This window comes from Lichenostomus cassidix, chromosome 8 (assembly GCF_008360975.1).
Source record: "Lichenostomus cassidix isolate B80296 chromosome 8, HeHo_3.0, whole genome shotgun sequence".
Taxonomy (NCBI): domain Eukaryota; kingdom Metazoa; phylum Chordata; class Aves; order Passeriformes; family Meliphagidae; genus Lichenostomus; species Lichenostomus cassidix.
Genome location: NC_139489.1, coordinates 5,295,059 through 5,314,572, shown reverse-complemented (window position 1 = coordinate 5,314,572; position 19,514 = coordinate 5,295,059). Strand labels below are relative to the sequence as shown.

The 19,514-nt window shown below is 41.8% G+C and overlaps 1 protein-coding gene across 1 annotated transcript; it reads left to right on the top strand.

Annotated features, from left to right (window-relative positions):
* Positions 1-527: 527 nt before the first annotated feature.
* On the top strand, positions 528-19,276 carry SHISAL2A (shisa like 2A). The gene is made up of 4 exons (XM_085067585.1): positions 528-883; positions 8,050-8,189; positions 14,418-14,496; positions 18,639-19,276. Exons 1-3 carry the CDS (start codon positions 702-704, stop codon positions 14,447-14,449), a joined length of 354 nt encoding a protein of 117 aa, XP_084923711.1. The 5' UTR covers positions 528-701; the 3' UTR covers positions 14,450-14,496; positions 18,639-19,276.
* The last annotated feature ends 238 nt before the right edge of the window (positions 19,277-19,514 follow it).

Here is a 19,514-nt window from a genome sequence, read left to right as displayed (position 1 = left end):
AAAGGCTGCCTTCTGGTCTTTGGTAGATCATTTTCCTGTGTACATTTCAAATAAGTCAATCCTTGATTTTATACTGAAAATAATTGATCTCACTATATCTGATTTCATCAGAACAACTCAAGCGATGAAGTTACAACTCTCACACAATCTCATTGTAATCTTTTCATTGTTGATATTCAACACTCATTGATTTCTCCTGATCTCTCTCGGAGTCTTTCCACAGCCACATCACCGTCATTCATCCCCTCGCTTTATGCAGTGCATCTTTAAGTGCTGAGCCTGGTTTTGAACTGGAGCTTTTCCCCACTCATCAAGCCAAGGAGTCCTGAGTCCTACAGAAGTGTCATTCCTCCCCATGCCCTCGCTTTGCCTGTCCTGTGACCCCACCCAGGTTACGGGTGAGGACAGACCCCTGAAATCTCCCCTCGCCGTGGGACCAGCGCTGAGGGAGCGCTCGGCAGCCCGGGGGCTGGCCTGTCCCTCACGGCCCTCTCCCGCCCTCCCCGCCTGCCCTGAGGGCGCGGGCTCTTCCCGCCTCTCCCCGCCCTGTGGCGGCCCCGGGCCAGTGGGCGCGGCGCTCCCGCCCCAGCGCAGCCCCCTGCCCGCCCGGCTCCGCCCGCCACAGCCTCGCCTCGCCTCCCCTCCCGCCCGGGTGCCGCCGAGCCGAGGCGCCGGTCGGGCAGCGGGCGGACGGCCTCGCCATGAGCGCCGAGTGCAGCAGTTACCTCAACGCCGACAAGGTGCTGGTGAGCGGGTTCAGCTGCCCTCGGGCGGGCGGCGACGCCCGCGCCGTGTTCTGCTGCGGCTTCCAGGACGTCAAGTACTGCTGCGATGACCCCCACAGCTTCTTCCCCTACGAGCACAGCTACATGTGGTGGCTCAGGTAGGGCAGCGGCGGTGCCTGCCGGGGGAAAGGCTCCGGGCGGGAGAGCCCTGCTCGCCCGAGCTCGGCTCGGTGTGTGTTGTGAGGTACTTGGAGCCGGGAACTTTCGGGCTGCCTTTGTCCCGCCGAGAGTAGCGGTAGAGCTGCATCTTCAGCCCAGAGAGACTTTTACTCGTGCCAGGGTAGTTTCTGAAGGAAATAACTCGGGGTCTTGGTGAGGAAGCGCTGGGAAGCGCTGGGAAGCGCTCGGTGCCTGTGGCAGAGCATCCGGAGCATCTCCCGCCCTGTGGGTGTGAGGGGAGCGGCTGGCGCGGGGCAGCGGCGCGTAAGCTGCTGCGTGCATAAAGTTCCTAGTGACTTGAGCTACTTTTCCGCGTGAATAAAACACCGCGTAACTTTCCACTCGGAAGGGGCAGATAATGAGCCTGGCGCTCTCCCGGGATTGTGCGAGGATCTGCCTGGCTCTGGCTGGATCTCCAGCAGCGGCAGGGAGAGCTGCGCTCAGCCAGCCCAGCTGCCTTCTGTGCCTGATTCCCCTCAGACTCCACAGCATCCACGCTGGTCCTGTCAGAATGTTAGCACACCTCTGCATGGGGCTTTCACTATGTCCTTATGGACTTGTTATCCTTGATTTTGTCAAATCCCTTTCTGGGCTTGCTTATACCGTCCACTTCTGCAGCCCTGGTGGCAGAAGTCACTACCTGCTGTTTGAAGATAGATCCTTTTATCTGTTTTATACTGTTCCCTACTAGTTTTCCTGAGTGCTCTCTGGTATTAGAATTGTGAGATTTGGTGAACAGCAATTGCAGATTCAGTTTATGCACAGTGTTTAAAATGCTGTAAGCATTTGGTGCATCAATTCTCAGCTTTCACCCTTCCAAACTGAGCAGCTTTTGGATTACTGTTGAGTCAGATGCTATGTCATGCCAATTGTTTTAGTTGCATCTCATCCATACTGTTTTTCACTCCACAGTGCTGATCTTAGAGGTGCATAATCTGGAGCTGCATGGCCAAGGTGTGGGTGTAGCAAGGTTCTACAGAATGGCCAAATTCTGCCTCCAGTCTTGCTCTCAAAATCCTTCCTGTTGGTGGCCAATCTGTTGCTGATGTCTTTGGCTGTCAGTTCACATTGACTCTGTGATTTCAGTGAGCTGTCACCGAAGACTAAAACTTTTCTTGAGTTCAGAACTGCCTGTTCTGAGTTTATTGCTGTAGGCTTGGTTTTGTTCTTTGTACATTACATTATGTGCACTGAAACTCGTGTACATCACTTTTGCGTCACATCACTTTTGTTCACTCAGTTTTCTGCAAGTCTTCTAGTGTTCCTTGCCTTCAGCATTTGATGGGTTGGAGTGGCTTAGGATCATCAAAAACCCAGATACCATTCTTCACCAGGTCATAGATGAAGATACGAATAAAAATCAGTCTTGGTGACTTCTCTTTACACTGAAAAGAGATCACTTAGCCTTGCACTTTGCTCCTCACACTTTTAAGCAGCCTTAAATTTGTAACAAAACCTTTCCCTAAGCCCATGTAAGTTCAGTCTTTTTAACCCCACTTTCAGTGCAGGGCTTTGTCCAAAGGCTTTTTGAGACATCTATCACTGTCTGCTGGGTTCCTCTATCCATCTGCCTATTGACACTTCATAGGCTGCAGCAGGTTAACAAGGCAGTGTTTTCCCTTCATCCTAATTCTGATCCTGACATTAAAGATTTTATATCAGGAAGCTGCAAGTGCCAGCAGCTCATCTGGATGAGATGTTGTAGTGAAGACTCTTAAAGCTTGATCTTTTCAGAAACTACCTCCAAGAACTGAATCCCAGGAGAGGCTTTAATGAAACATCTCTTTGAAAACTCTTTAAAAAGATTTTGTAGGGTCTGAGAAGTGACTGCTTAGCATTCACCTAAGTCAGAAATTTGTGCCCAAACTTTGAAAATTAAGGATTTTTTTTCTTCTTTCTACAGTAGCCCTAAATGATAAAAGGACTCAAGGAAATTGCCATTCATGGTGTTTTGGTTGTGCTTAACTTCTGCCATAACTGACTATGTTAATTGTAGAAAATAGGTGAATAAATACAATTTACCCCTCTAAGCAAAGTTACTGAGTGGTTAGAATTGAACTACTTCCTATAAATGTTTTCAGTAACAAATAAAATAATTTTTAGTTATTAACACACTGGAAACATGATAATATTACAACATTTTGAAAACTGTGTACATTTTCACATGATAGTTCAATTTAGAGTTAAAGAAAAACATAAAAATAATATTTCCTGGCCTCTCAGAATGTTTTGGTGATCACTAGACTGTTACTTATATTGGTTGGTACCAACCATATATTAAAATAATCCTTAAAATGCTTCTTTCTGCCTTTGAGGACACACTTGTAAGACTTGAAACCCTTAAGACTTAAAACTATGCAAGAGTTAGCCAAACCAGCCAAGATAAGTCTGGGGATAGAATGTATTGAGGAAGGGAAAGCAGTTGTAAGATCTGATGGGGGAACTGTTTTAGGTTTTGCTGTACTCCATAGCTTTCGGTTTCTTTTCCTAAATCTCCATGTGCTTGACTCCCCCCAGATATTTGAAAGCCGTGACTGACTGCACCACAAGTGGTTGGTGATATCTCGGGGATAACTTCAGTTTGGTGACACACCAGGTAGAATTTAACGAAACTATTGCACATTTCACTTGAGTTTTTCCTGCTGTGGGAGCAGCATGGCCAGACCCCTTGGCATCCAGCTCTGATGGAAGCAGTTCTTGGAGAAGCCAGCAGCCTTGGCAACCTGCAGCAATAGTTTCTTGAAGGTCTATGCTCTTCTTTTTTCTTGCCAAAGCTCTATTGCTTGTACTATGTTTAGAACCAGACACTGCCCTATTCCTTAGCAACATGGAACCCTCTTTTCCCCTCTCACTCCTGCAAAAACTGCAATATTTGGCAACATCCTAACACCTGCTGTACTGGGAGCTGCTGGACTATCATGGATAATAGACCATTGAGCAACTCTGAGACATTTTATATTTCCCCTGGAATTTTTAAATGTAATTAATATTATTAATTTATGACTTAGCCTTTTTTTCTTTTCTGGCTGGTATTTAAAATCAAATAATATAGTTCCTTTTTCTTTCTTTTTTTGTTAAATCATATATCTGTAAACCTGATTTCAGCATAGAATCAGCATAGATGGATGCATTTTGCTGTCTCTTACAGCTGTCAGGAACCCATGGAACAGGGAAGGCAACATTAGGAAAAGGCAGAATTCATCAGAAGGTTATTCAGCTTTTGAAACCACAAAACACACATGCTATAAAACACCAGTTAGGAAAACACTGAGCAGCTTAGCCTCCAGAGCAGTGTGCTGTGCATGCACATCTGCTTTACCTCCCAAGCTGAGTGGAAGGGGAGAAATGCTGAACATGTAGTATTTGTACTGCAGCAATTATGTTCAGTCAGCCTTTTTGTTTCTCTTTGTATTAAAATATTTTAGGTTTATTTTTGTCACTCTTCTGTGAGGTTTTATTTTGCATCTTTCAGTATCAAATAGAATTATAATATCTATTGCAAAGCTGTGTTTTTTAAGTTGCATGTAATAATAAATATTTGATTAAAATCCTGTCAAGCCAAGTATAGATTTTACTCAAAATGTTTTCCTTATTAATACCCATAGGGCCATGGTGGCCTAATACTGAGGCCAAGCTTTGCTTGGCTGTACCAATCTCCAGGATTCTGTTTTGGCTTTCCAAAATAGCAAGTCTTTTGTTTCTGTATGCCCATTCTTCCAGCCTCTTGAGAATATTTATCTGTGTGCTTTGCAGATACTACGAACAACACGTCACTGCAACAATGGCATTGGGAACATTTGATTTACTCGGATCCGGGTGACTCATGAGCTTCCTTTTAGTCTATCAGTGGGCAATACTGCCTCTGCTCAGCCAATATTTAAATTTTCCCTAGCTGTTGCTGTTGTGGATGGACTAATTTTATGGACTAAAAATAACTGTAGGGTGTGATGCTGAGCATCCACTGACAGACTAGTCGATGACCCTCTCAGTGGCTCTGTGGAGAGCCCTGGGGAGGCTGCTGGTGGAGTGGAGCCTCTCTGCTGAGTGAAGCCTTTGGCTGTGCTGCAGGCCTGGATGTGGCACTCAGTGCAACAGCAGTAGCAGCATCAGTGAAATGTGTGCTATGGCTCTGTCTTTATGTGGAAAGTAACTGGGGAGGGCTCCGTTCTGTTTGGATCATCTACCAAGCTTAACATTGCTCATGTCAGGGTTACCTCCAAGGCCTTATTTGCCATTTTTATGCCAGATCATTGCTTTGGGATTGAGTGGGCTGCTAATGCAGAGGGTTTTGCTCACTAATGAGGCCACAGCTGTGGGCAAGAGGGACTTTTTAGTTTGCTTGTTCAATGTCTCTGCTGGCAGAAGACTGATCTTGAAGGCACACCTGGAGACCTGCAGACTGTTACCATTTGACTGCTGGGTGACCTTCAGGTAAAGAATGGAGGGGAGCAAAATGCTTTCAGCAAGGGCTTTTCTGAGCAAATATGCAGCACCACAATAATTGCTGTAGAATCTAGAGGACATGCTGTAAGGTTGTCTATTTTCAGAGGAGTGTAATTGTTAAAATTGTCAGTGATCATAGTTATTTGGTGTTTTGTTTCTGATGAGTTTTACTTACTAATAAAGAAAGAAAAGATTTTGTTAAGAAACATCAGTATTCGGAGCTGCAGAAGACATTTCTCTGAATTAGATAAATTAAGAATAAACCTCCCATCCCCAAACTTTAACTCAAATTAATCTTATAGAACTTAATTATACCTTCTCTGTGGGTTGATGGCTTCAGCAGTTTGAGAACAATCTGGTATTGAAACATTGTGTTTAAAAAGAGTAAGTACAAATTGTCCTGATTTATGATTCATTCTGGAAGTGGAATCAGAGTATCTATTTGGTTTTGTGATGCTGGTGAGATCTTCTCATGTTGCTGCTGGACCAGGAGAAACACTTCTGGTAGCACATAACCTATGATGATTCTTTGACCTGGAGAGTTACTCAGGAGCTGTTTTTCTTACCTTTGCCATTTATAACTCACAAAGCGTCTTACACAGGTTGTGTAGTAATACTGAAGATGCATTGTGCTGTGCAATACACAACTGTGTTGTTCATATCACCTTCTTCAACTGTATGGAGGAGAGCTACAACCAAGAAGTAGCAGTTGCCTGCATAGAAAAACATATAATCATTAATATGTACTTGGCCTTAGGGCAGCTGATGCTGTTCAATATTTGGATAATGGTGAACAATCTCCTTAGTCCTGCATTGTAGCCTGGAATTTAAATGGAATCTTACAATAGGGCTTGTACTGTCATGACAAAAGAGCACAGATAACTGTTTCTGAAGAGCCTTGTTTGTATCTCTTCATTCTATGACTATTCAGTCTCCTGTAATGTGTACTTCTTCTGTTTCTTCTACTTGGGTCAAGGTGTTCCAAGTGAAAATGCAAAAATAAGGCCAGAACCCATTTGAGATCTCAGACTGGAGGTCATATTCAGATTCCATAGTAAGCAGAATATCGCTTGCCTGCAAGTTTTGTTTGCAAAAAACAATAAGGAAAATTTTGCTTAATATGTGCTTATATGCACAAACACATAAGGACACCCTAGTTGATGCAGATGATAAATACCATTAAAAATCTTCAGAAGGGTAAAGCTGTTCTTTCCAGAACCATTTTGCTGATAACAAATTATTTGAGCTGTGCATGAAGCTAAATGTTACACAACCTTCATTACCGATTCTGGCCAGTCACTAATGAAAACCGCATGTGAAAGTCAGAGCAATATCTGCTGTTCTTATCCTGCTGATTTTAAGAGTTTCTCCTGTGGACATATCTGTGTGCTATGGGAGCTTGTAGAGAAGCTTTGCAGTAGCATGAATGTAAAATTCATAAAAATATCCCAAGGCACAATTCTTCTCATCTCTCTGCAAGGCCACAGTAGAATTGACTTCTCACTGATAGCAGTGATATATAAAAGCATTTTTATGACTAGAAGATGGAGCTTGTAGAATTCAAGACATTCATCTCTCTTCTGTCCTTTTGACGTCTGTCAAAATTGTAAATATACCAGAGCAGTAATAGGATTCTCAATCCTTGGACTTCTCATCTGTGACCAAAAGGCTGCTGTTCAATTTCACCAGAAGTCAGGATCTTTGGCATGGACTGTAGAATAGAGGACTGGAACATGGAAGGCATCAAATGGCCCAGGAGAGTGTAGGAAATGATAGCTAGACTATACTGTATTAGGAACTTTATTTTATCATGAGAATTTTATATTAGGAAAAGACTTGAGAATAAGGGTTGGAAATAAGGAGAGATTTCTGTATACACATATACTGTCTCCCTGTATGCCTATGGGAGATGTATAAAGTGGCTTTTATCCTGCAGGAGTAGTACCTTGATAAAATCTACATATAGTACTGTATGTTTGGCCTCCAGAGTAATTAATTCCTGCTTCTTTGATGCCTTTGATACTGTGTGTAAATGAACTCAGCTTCAGTTTTCCTTTTACTGTGAAGATCAGAGGAGAATTTCTCCAGTCATGATTGGAAATTTATTGCATTAACAAGGGCACAGCAATGATTATGCTACTCCACCCTGCTCTGCAGAGCTGCTAACAGAATTGAATAACATGGCTTGCATGTTTTTTTACTATAAAAATGGCATTTCAGACTGAAAATACAGCTTTAATAGTCATGTTGTTTGAGCTGCCCGGAGCCCTAGAATCTCTGTGTGTATGCATGTGATATTTTGCTTATCTAGGAATATGTATTGCACCAAAGAACTTTTTGATCTCACTGTTGATAATTACTGCATGAAGTTATTTCTGATTTTCATAAATATGCTTTAAATTAGACTCAGGAGCTGTATGCAGGAAATGTCACTGAGGGCCAGATGTTCATCGGCTGTGTAATGACATTGACCCTTCAGAGGGCAGTGAAATAACTGCAGTTTATCCAATTGAAGTGTTGAGCTCTAAACTTTTGTTTACAGTAAAATACACAGTTACTCCCATGCCTGAGTACAAGTAAACTCCAGACATCATCTTGACCATTGTTTTAATGAGTCCCCCAGGCTGTTCATACACTTAATTTCTCTGTTTTTCTCTCTTAGTGTTGGAGCACTCGTGGGCCTGTCAATAGCAGCAGTGGTCCTCTTTGCTTTTATCATCACTGTGTGTGTTCTCTGTTATTTGTTTATCAGCACCAAGCCACGCAGCAAACTGGATACTGGCTTAAGCTTACAGATGGCAGGTAAGAGCAGTTGTTATTGATGTGCATTATCACCTGCAGAGGAAAAGCCTTACTTTGTCTTTAAATGGATGTGGTGGAATCCAGCAGCGTGTATTTTCTTTCTGATGGGGGATGTCAAGATGTAATCAAGCTATCCTGCTGTTTTGCCTGCTCTGTGAAATCTGTACCAAATTCAAAATATTCAACACAAGCTTGGTATATTTATTTAGTAGTAGGAAGAGTGTAAAAGTTTGCAGTACTGAGGGAGAAACAAATAAGCCCCTTAATCAGAAAGAGACTTATTTTCTTAGTTGCTCTGGATTTCCTCTCAAGAGTACATAAACAAATAGTAGTGATTCATTCTAGGAATAAGAATCTCAGGAGAGATTTTTAAGGGTATTTGCTTGTGACAGAGAGAAGTCATTCTTTTTTTTTTCCTTTCTTCCTGACATAGGATCCATTCTTTGAAGCCTAAGACTTTTTATTCCAGTACCAGTAGTCCATACCTTTGTGCCTAGACTGTGTTGGCAGATGCCTGCAGGAACAGTGCATGTAATCAGCACTAACCAACTCACACAGAAAAACCTGCTGCTGCTGCTCCGCTTCATTACATTTGTGAAATCTGACTGCAAGTCTTGTTGGCATGACAGGGTGTGATAAGTTTCACCCTTTGTCTTGGACTGCCTAAATATTTAAATGTGGCTTCAGCAGTTCAACCCGTAAAGTCGTAGGAAATGAAAGGAATGTTGTACTTATTTACGCACTGGAAGTTGAAAAAGGGGAATAATTCTTAGAAAAAGTCCCCATATCTCAAATTTTCTTTTTATTTATTATTTTAAAATGCTATACCTGCATGGCAGTAAATGACCAATGAGTTACTGTAATTATAGCTTATTATGGAGCAGTAAGCCCCCTCCTGAGTGTCTAGTTAACACAGTCCACTTCTTACCAAGCATCCTATGTCTAATTTTGTTCTCCAGAGAATGCAGGCTTTGGTTTAAAAGTGGTTCATAAAGCTGTCAGGAACTGCAAAGCTTCCCTTTGTAGCTGTGTAAGATGAGCAAGCTGCTGAAGTCACACATTCAGCAAACTGCTACTAATCTGGAAATTGAAAACTTCACACTTGTCCTGGAGAGAGAGCGGAATTAAGATGTGCTACCTAGAACAGGCTAAATAAACTCTTGGGTGGGATGAACAAAATGCTCTCGTGCTCTTCTACAAGATGGTTGAGTTTTAATTATAAACTGGCATTATGCTTTTGAATGTGTTGCTGTTCAACTTCTTCCCTCACGTTTTCCTGCTATGGCATCAGCTCTTAATCCATTGCCAGGACAGCAGTGCTGTATTTCTCATGCCTTTTGTTTTTGTGCCAGACATGTTTGGCACATGGGGAGCTGGGGAGGAGGCAGCTGCTATTGCATCACTGCTGCCAAGCAATTCCATCTTTCTGTAGGGAATTGAACTCTGCTGCAAACCCACATCCTGCTTGGGTAGTAAATGTTGTTCCTCTCTTCCTATCATGCAGGGAAAAGGATCCCAAGTTCCCCCACTGATGACCCAGGATTCATGTAGGCATTCTGTGTCACAATTCCAAATGTTATGAGAAAAAAACTGAGTCCAGAAAACTGAGAGATCTTTGCTTTTTCCCAGCCATCTCCTGTATGGTTTGGAGCTTTGCTCAGACAAATGCCTTTGTATTTAAACATGGCTTTGACTTTGCTCTCATCCTGTGTTTTCACTTTTATTATTCTGCTTCTTTGGCTGCTTCGAATGACAATTTTTTCACATCTAAATTCTGATAGCCTTCACTGTTGGTGTGGTGGATTGCTGGAAATTGAAAGCCAGTTGCATTGCCAAGGTTGAGAGATCTTTGGAAATATTTTAGCATTTCACTGACAAGCCTGAGTGCTTCTCTTAGTCATACTTGTGTTTCTTTCACATGGAAGTTGTGCAAGGGCTGAGTGTCTGACCAGATGGTTGGTTAGGTGCTTGCAGGCCTGGGGAACAATAAAAACAGCCTCTCTCCTCATCTTTCAGTTCTTCTGGGATTTCAGCATGACCCTGTACAGAGAGTAAAAACAAATAAAAAAATTGAACCATTTTTTTAGATGCTTCAGAAAACTGCAGGCCTGAGGACCATGAGTTTTAAGAGTGAACTCAGTTCAACACAGCTTTTTCTGAACTAGCATAATTTTGCCTTTAGATGAAGGCTGTGTCACACTTCAGGTATTGTGCAACATCTGTGTCCCTGGAGCACTCAGTGAGCACTCATTTTTGAAAGCAGTGTTTTTTATTATATTCAATTTCACCCATTTCATACATCAACTCAGTTGGAGTTTTGTATCTCATTAAACATACAATTGATTATTTTATGCCTTTCCTACCTCATGTAATAGCCAAAGTTGGTCATTGTTCTGTGGCCTTATCAAAGATCTACTAAATGTACAAGTGGAATGGTTGAATTTTTGCAGAAAAAATTTCAAAATCAATGATAAATCAAATAAACTGAATGTGAAGCCCTTTATTAAAGTTTCTGATTCTACAAAAGGCGTATCAACTGGAATTTGCCTCTGTTTATGCCTTAACAGTCTTCCACAGCATCACTACAGATATTATTGAATGGGTTCCTGAGTTAGCTAAGGATGTTTTAGCCCTAGCAAAATTTTGCATTTTAATCTGAGCACTGAATTTCAGGAAAAATGAGCTCAGTCACTGGTATAGACAAGGAAGAATGACTTAAGTGTTACCAGAGTTAGACATTTCTATTTGTAGTGCCCTAGTGCAGAGTGCAGAATTGATCCATAATATGCAAGACAGTATGTGCAGACAAGGGAGAAAATCCCACATTTCAGTTGCTCTTTCAGCTCTTTAAAGAGATAAAGTATTTTTCATTGAACTGATTGTAGATGTTTCTGTTTCTGCCATTTGAAGGCTGGAGAACTGTAACAGTGATTTTAAAAAAGGCCTCAAAGAAATCCAAGCCCTGAGCATGCAAACATTATGTATTTATTCACAGTGAAAGGAAATTTGGTCATATGCTTTGTTCTTCTTCGAACAAAAAACTTCTCTTTGTGCAAAAGAGAATGTGGGGAACTAGAAGGTCACAAGATTGCAAATGTTTTGTTAAAGCTGAGTGAATAATGCTGAACATCCTCCCAGTGCTAGTGTTAAGGAGGACTGAGTAAATATTGCATAATAGTCAGGTTAGGAACGGTAAACAGGCAGAAAAGGAGAAATCCAGAGGCACATCTGCTGCTCAGCTCTGGGAAAGGTGTACATACACTTGCCTTGACCAGGCAGCTGATGGGAGAGGAGTGATCATCTCTGCTGGCTCCTGAGAACGAGCTCTGCCATCAGAGATATAAAAGGTAGAGAGAGACTCTCCACCTTGGTGACCCAAACAGTTTTTAAACACATTATCTGAGTATCCTCCGTATTCGTGTCAGGTGTGGAAATACCTTCGAGATGAAGTGTTCTATACCTCTGCAAGGCATGAATAACAAATTACACTTTATCATGGTAACTAATACTTTTCCCTTAAAACTTAGCACAGGAAGACCTCTGTAATGCATTCAGAGTCAGACAGCAGGGACCTTTGGGTTGGAGTGTGAACGAACTGTGGCCTTGTAAATTAATCATAAGTGCTGGGGAAAATGTGCTTTAATAGCAGTTATTAATTCCTTGTTCTTGCAAAGCAGTGACATCATAGTATGCAAAAGTTCATGGTTTCATTTTATAATAAGGAAAAACACAGCTTGAAAAATAGCCAGGTGACTTTCCTGTCCCTATTTCTCTCCTTAATTAAAGATTCCTCATGGGGCATGATTCAAATATATGAAGTATTCAGGTATTTTGATGAAAAAGCACGAAACTCTCACACATTATCCTTCTTAGCTCAGTACAATTATCTGACTATTGGTTCTGAAAGCAGATAGCTGCTCTCTGAATTCAGAGGCACTGCTTGGCTTTTGGGGCAGGCATGGATAACTTCGCCTTCTAGGTTTAGGAGTAATATCAACTGTATGGTGTTCTTGTAGCTGGCCTTAATTTTTCCCCAGTTAGGCTACTTTTATCTTTGTCAATCATCTACCTCAGATTTCTCTATGGGGAAAAATCAGCCAAATGGGCTCAACTCATTGAAAAAACAGAAAATTTTTTTTTCTTTAGGAAATGAAAATTTCCATTTTGGAACTGGGAATTCAAATTTAATGGAAGGGTACATCACTAGGAAAGATTAAATTGGACTCCTCGGCTTTTAAATTTCCCTGACTTTCTTGTAGCAGTGAGGTTTTTGCAGCTCATTAGGAGTCAGTTTTTTTACTACAAACATACTCATAGCTGCTGTAGGCTTCAAAAGTAAAGTGCCTTCCTCTGTTACTGATAAGGATTATTTTTTCTTCTTTTTTTAAAATCACATCTGAAATAACCTGGTTGCAACTAAGGTCTTAGCTTAAATGTTATTGTACAGATTTTTTGAAATGTCAAACTATCAAATCCCATTTTTTCATTTTTGAAACCAAACTGCATAGCTTGTTCAATTCAAACAAAATAAAATGCAGCTTTCAAAAGACTTCAATAACAAATAATTCCCTTTCCCAGTCTGCTTTGTTAATAAAATAATAGAATTCTCAACTTTTCATCCCTTTTGGATATAGGAAACCTGTTTTTCAATCCCTTCCCCACACACTTTCTTGGAGAAAAGTACCCTGCCCAGTTAAGTTTATCTTTTCTGTTCTCTTTGTGTTGGCCCACACTTGGGGAAGTGGAAAATGAGGTCAAAGATGGTGTTGAATTAGAGGGTAATGAGATATACAGGGAGGCCTGGGAGGAAGATAGATGGGCTCCATAAGGAGAATTAGATGACAGGATGAAGCAGGGAGAGGTTTTGGAGGGGGTAGATAAAAGAGGAAACTGCAAGGAGCTGAATGCTCCTGGGAGCATGTGGGAGAGGGATGGGATTAATGGAGTTGAGAGCAGCAGAGCAGGGAGGCAGCAATGCCAGGGGGATGGAGGAAGTCCTGGGGGCCAGGAAGTGGAGCAGGGCTGTGGGTGGGCTGAGGAGCAGAGCCCTGGTGCTTGGGGAGAGAGATGGAGGGAGCCTGGCAGAGGGGAAACATGTACAGGGTTGGAGCATCTGGAGACTTAGGGCAGAGAAAAGGGAGGAGAGACTCCAAATATAACCTGTTGTTCATGGATATGGGGACTAGCATGGGAAGCATAGTAGCAGAAGGTTGTACTGGAAACAGTACAAACAGAACAGGACTGCAAACAGAATGAGGAAAGTGGGAGGCGAATGAATTTATTTTTTCCTACCTGATATTCATTCTTTAAGTTGAAAGTGTGGTTAGGAAAAGCTGTTCTTCTAGGGCTTTGTTTTCCCAGCTGTCAGCAGGGATCAGTAGAAACTGGCAGAGTATCTCTCTCCCTTCCTGCAGTGATCTACTGCAGGCTGCCTTCACTTTAGTTACTCTGATCAGTTGGGCAAACTCAAGTTATCTGCTCTGAATCAAAAGATTCCCACCTTTCTGCCCCAAGCAGGTGTCTGTATCAGGTGTCTGCAGCTGGTGGAATTTTAATGAACTATTACCTACGTTAACCTATGAAGTTGTGCTCTGAAGAACAATGTTCAAATGCTCCTCAGCTTCAAAACCAAAGGCTCAAAAAATGGGAGATGCCAGAACTAAGGATTTTGTGGGAAGCTGGTAAAATGCTTAACTGAAAATGGATTTATTTGCACCTGTCCTCACTTTAATCTTTCTATAAAACATGGGTAATGCTTCTTTCATGCAAAGAAGTATTATGAGCCTCCCCACATATACACACAGAGCTTTGGGGTCACTGGATGGAGGTGCACTGAAAGCAGCATTGATTGATTATGTTTGGAGAGCGATGAAAGTTTGAGATTTCTAGTCTATTTTCTTGAATATGGGAAATTTTTAATGTGATTTCTTTCAGGAGACTTTCTGATTTCCTGCTACAAGCTCAACTTATACCATAGTGCTGCTACCTTAAACTGCTCTTCACTTTGATGTTTATTCCTTTTTAACCCAAGTGAGTTAATAATTGCAGCCTCCCTGAGGCCCAGGAATGCAAAGAGGAATGGTTTTGATCTTTCTCATCCTCTAAAAATCGTAGAAGATTCCAGGAACTGTGGTTTTTCTAGTGCAGTGGGCACATCTATGTATTACTACTTGCAACTGATGGAAGAATAATGCTGTTAGTTCTTCTAAAAATGCCTTTGTTTTACAGACAGTGAAGCCAGAGGGAGTTCAATATGTTAAAAACCAGAGGCACTGAATGGATTCTGTCAATGCTGTGAAGAAAAGAGGTACCACAAGAACATTTATTTTCGTGTTATTCTTTGTATTTGTATACTCCCTACTCTGTTTTACATGGATTTTATAAATGCCATGATTCTTTATGTGGGTTTTTCACTTTCTGAAAAGCATTAGCAAACTGTCTCTGATTGATTTATTTGTACACTGCCCCGATGCTGTCCTTGAACAGAGATGTATCTGCAAAGACTTGGACAGAGTCCTTCCCCAGACAAATCTCTTCTAGATTTACTGGTACATGAATACTCCATCATGGTTATGTGCCAAAGAAGATTAAATTCCATTTATGCTGTTATTGTCCTTTCCCTGAGCTGTCCTGGGTGCACCAGAGCTTACTGTGGAGGCAGACACTGTAACTTCCTCAAAAGAATTTCTTTAGTGATGAATTGCCAGAAAGTCTCCTGTGTGACAAAGGGTGAAAGCAGTGAAGTTTCTGGTGGGCAGTTTAGTCATACATTGCTTCCTGGGGATGCAGGAATGAGTGCCAGGTCAATTCTGATACAGAACTGGAGGGAGTTATCTTGCAAAAATTTGATTTTTATGCTGAAATCATGTGTAAAGGCCAAACTGCCTATGGCACAGACCAGGCAAAATGGTGTTTAAAATGTACCCCAGTACAGATGAGTCGTACTTTAGACTTATGAGGAATTTATGAATAATGCAGACTTCAGATGGCATGAAACACGCATTTTACTTTCTGCAGGGGGTGAAAGCTCATGGCTGAACAGCCACAGGATGTGAGAATAGCTGCAGATCAGCAATGTCTGTCACAGGAAAAATAAGTGGTCCTGTTTGCACAGCAGCTGTTTTCAGATGAGCAGGGAAGTAAATAAGTCAAGAGTTCCCTGCATCATGTATTTTCTCTTGCACCCTTAAAAAAAGCCATCCTGTACATTCCAAGTGCAAATGCATCTTTCTCAGAGCTCTTTATCGGCATAACAGGTTGATTTTGGCTGCTTGTCCTTATAAAAATACTGAACTGTAACAAAACTCATTTCAAAACTCCTAACCACCTCCACACATTTTTTTTTTTCTGCTGTTGCGAATGAAATGGCTTGTGGGAGAAAAATGCCATGGGAAGACTAAAATGGATCCTGCAGTCAGAAAGCCGTCTGTAGTGAGAAAATCCAAAAATATCTGAGGCAGGCGCCAAGTGCTGAGAGGAGCTGAGGTCTGTGAATGTGGCATTGCTTTCTGAAGGCCATGAGCCTCTTGTTTCCTCATGTTTCTGTTTGTCTGCTTTTCTGTTGTGGCAGAGAGGCTGATGTTTATAGGGTGCCTGCTAACCACTGTTGCTTACAGGGAGAGAATTGAAAGGCAGCTGCAAAGGATTGTGTAGGGTTTGTGTAGGGTTTGAATGCATTCATTGTATAAAGACCAAAAATTGTGGAAGCTTTTTTGTGTATGAATTACCCAACTCTTTTTTTTTTTTTGCAAAATGAGGCTGGCATTGTAGTGAGGACTCAAAATACTTGAGACTTCACTTGGAGCTAAATTCAGGAAAACTATGTTCTTAGCCTGTGAGCCTTTTTGCCTCCTCGTTCAGAATGGAAAAGCTGGGAACTTTCTGTGAAAATGGAAAGGGAGGCCAGGATCTTTTCTGGCCTTCAACACACACTGTGGCTAAGTGTTGGTCAGAATTCCAGGTCTCTAATTGGTTTTTGTCCCCTGCTTTTCACATGTGCTTGTTGCAGATTTCATACCCACACCTGTCATGGGAAGCCACTTCACAGTGCAGCATTAAGCCAGACAGTCCATCAGTGGCTACAAATTTCTACTGCTGTGAGAAAGCTACAGGTGCCAATTAGATTTCCTTTAGCAGGCATATTTCCACTGCCAAATTCACTGGGTTTTAATTAGGAACAGGACCCCTTACAACTGGTGTGGTTCAGCATACAATTCAAGCTTGTTTGCGTGCTCTTTTCCAGCAAAAGGGCAAGCCCAGCTCTGAGCTTAAAAAAGGGAAGGGAGAGGAACTAGGCAGCTGGAGGCATTGCTACCAACTTAGAGTGATAATATATTAAATTATTAAATAGTTGAGCTATGCACAAGAAAAATCTGACACAGATTTCATGAAGACAAATCATGACAGACCAATCTAATTTCTCTCTTTGTCAAGGTAATTTTGCCTGTCAGATAAGTGGGAACAAGTGGCTGTGATTACAGATCTTTATGAAAATGCAGTCAAAGAGAAGTTTTCAGTGACTCATTCTTAAGCACATTTTTGGAGGGAAGAAGGATGTCTTGAGTAGTGTCTGGTACACTATCCCAGATGAGTAATAAGAGCTTGGCTGAAGGACTAAAGAGCACATATATAAAATTTATGAATGACACCACCCTGAGAAGGGTTGCAAGACTCTGGGGCTAAAACTACCTTTCAGAATTATCTCAGTGCCCTCGAGAAATGTTCAGAGATTTAAAAAACAAAAGTGAAATCAATGAAAATCAAGGTACTGTAGTTAAAAAGGAGAAGCCAAATCCTCAAGTATAGAAGAACTTCCTCAAGTAAAGAAGAATAGCTGACTAAATAGTAAAGAAATTCTTCCTAGTGTCCAGTCTAAAACTCCCCTGGTGCAGCTTTGAACCATTCCCATTCATCCTGCCCCTGGATACCAGGGAGAAGAGATCAGAGAATCACAGCATAGTTTGGGTTGGGAAGGACATTCAGGATCATCTTGATCCCATCCAATGCCATGGGCAGGGACACCTTCCACTAGACCAGGTTGCTCAGAGCTCCATCCCACCTGCCCTTGAACACTTGCAGGAATGGGGCATCCACAGCTTCTCTGGGCAGCCTGTGCCAGGGCCTCTCCATTCTCTCCACATCCCCCTCCTCAGGATACTGGACAGAGCAGTGAGGTCACCCCTCAGCCTCCTTGGCTCTGAACTAGACAAGCCCGAAGTCCTTAGCCACTGCTCATGGGACACTCCTTTCAGGTGTCTTTCCAGCCCTTTCCCCAGCTTTGTTGGTCCCATCTGGATGCTTCAGAGAACCTTAACATCCTTCTTAAATTGTGGAGCCCAGAACCTCACATTGCATTCACGGTGAGGCTGCACCAAGGCTCAATAGAGCAGGATAATCCCCTCTTCTGAGCGGCTGGTTATCTGTGTTTGACACACCCCAGGGTGGGGTTTGCCTTCTCAGCTGCCAGAGCACACTGCTGTCAGCCAGTGCTGAGGGAGGACACAAATGTAAGTTTACATCTGTGTCTCATGGTTTAATTTAAGTTCATCAGGACTCTGTAATGTAATCCTCAGAGCCTTCAGCAGAAAATAATCTAGAATCTACAAAAAGTATCACTGATAATTCAGATGAGCATCACTTCTCTCAGTGAACCAGTACTGAAGTGATGTTCTTTGCTGGTTAGGATGCTCTTTGCTGCTAGTTGCCATCTGCCTTGAATTCAAGATTTCATGCTTCAGAACTTCTGTCAGGAGCTGAGTTGGCTGAAATTATCCAGCCAGACTTCAGTGCATGTCCATTTTGTGTATTTCCAGACAAGCATTTGCTTCAACCCATCTGTACCAACAGCTGTTGTGCTTTACCTCAGAATCAATCCTGCTTTAATGAGCAGTAGATTAATTTATTTGTATAGAAATTCCTCAAGTGTAGTTTGGAATATATTCTGTTATCTTTCAGGGTTAAAGGAACACATTACAAGTATGTCTGTCATTAAAAAGAAATTAAATGCACGGTTTAATGTAGATATTACTGGTGCATTTTCCAAGAGGCACTGCATAGAAATGTTAGATGAATGATTGTCTTTATCTACAAAAGCTTTTTTTGTTTTGTTTTAGCACCGTTGTGCCTTTGGCCTTTATCACATGCAAGGGGAAATCCTCACTTGCCCAGCAGAGGAGCAGCAGCAGAGCTTCCCATTCACAAACACCCCCAGAGGAGGCACTTAGTGTTTCACAGCTGTAGTAATGCCCTTTAGAGGTGTAGTTCTTCACATGCTAAAGGTTAGGAATATAATAAGGTGCTTGGAAAGAAATAATGCCAGTGAAATGGATTGAGCTGTATGGTTTGTTCTGGATTTTTTTGTAGGATCTTCTTATCAACTCTGCTAAGCAGCAGAGGATAAAAATCTTCCCCTCTTCAGTCTTATTCTTACCTGTTATTGGCATTTTGCAGATACAGAGCTGCATCCTTCACAAAGCCTCCATCAAAACAAGCTGTTGACAGAGCCAAGTGGCTTCAAGAGACTTTCTAAGCTACAAGGATGGACTGTGACTGTAAGCTGCGAGAACATGAGTGACCCTTCCAGATGTGTTTCCTGGCTCTTACAACCACTGTCAATAACCAGAGGCCAATCTGAAGCTGTGCCAGGATGTGTTTGTGTATGGTTGCTGTACTGAAAAGTTGTGTGTTTTTGATTAGTACATATCAGCTACCACTGTCAGTCATTTCCATGCAGGTTGTTGTCTCTACCCTGTGCAATTCCAGTGAGATAACAAAGTTGTCACTCAGAGCAGAATTTGGCACACCATGTTGACCAAGCTTTATTTAGAGCTTTCCCCATGTGCCATCTCAATGTGGTGTCTTCATGCCATGAACATGGTTGTCTTTTGCCAAATGTGACTGTTCAGTGCACAAACCAATGTGAATGCAGTACCTCAATAAAATCTGGCATTTGTGTTGTATTTTTCTTAATTTATCATTTCCCTCCACTTTTGTTTCCTCAGAAGGTTCTTGTGAATCTTGAAATTATTTTGATGAGAGAATTTTCTAACAAATGGTGAAGTTAATAAAGAGTGAATTTTTGCAGGGAAGTTCAGATTTTAACAGCTGTTTTCACTGGGAACAGTATACACTGAAAGGGATTGAAGTAAACATCCACAATTGTTTTGCAGATTCATCATCAAAACATGTTGGAATATTTCTTGTGAAGCAAACTAAAATTTTCCATTAGTATTTCAGTTTGGAGTACTAATTTGTGAAGTGTTGAACTTCTTCAGGTAATCAAAGAGCTCTAATTGCACATTTCATTTCCCCAGAAGCCTTAAGAAC

Excerpts from the sequence above, each read along its gene's own strand:
- SHISAL2A (XM_085067585.1), top strand. The coding sequence starts at position 702 with ATGAGCGCCGAGTGCAGCAGTTACCTCAACGCCGACAAGGTGCTGGTG. Across the intron at positions 884-8,049 it reads AGCTACATGTGGTGGCTCAG|TGTTGGAGCACTCGTGGGCC; the intron begins GTAGGGCAGCGG and ends TTTCTCTCTTAG. Across the intron at positions 8,190-14,417 it reads CTTAAGCTTACAGATGGCAG|ACAGTGAAGCCAGAGGGAGT; the intron begins GTAAGAGCAGTT and ends TTTGTTTTACAG.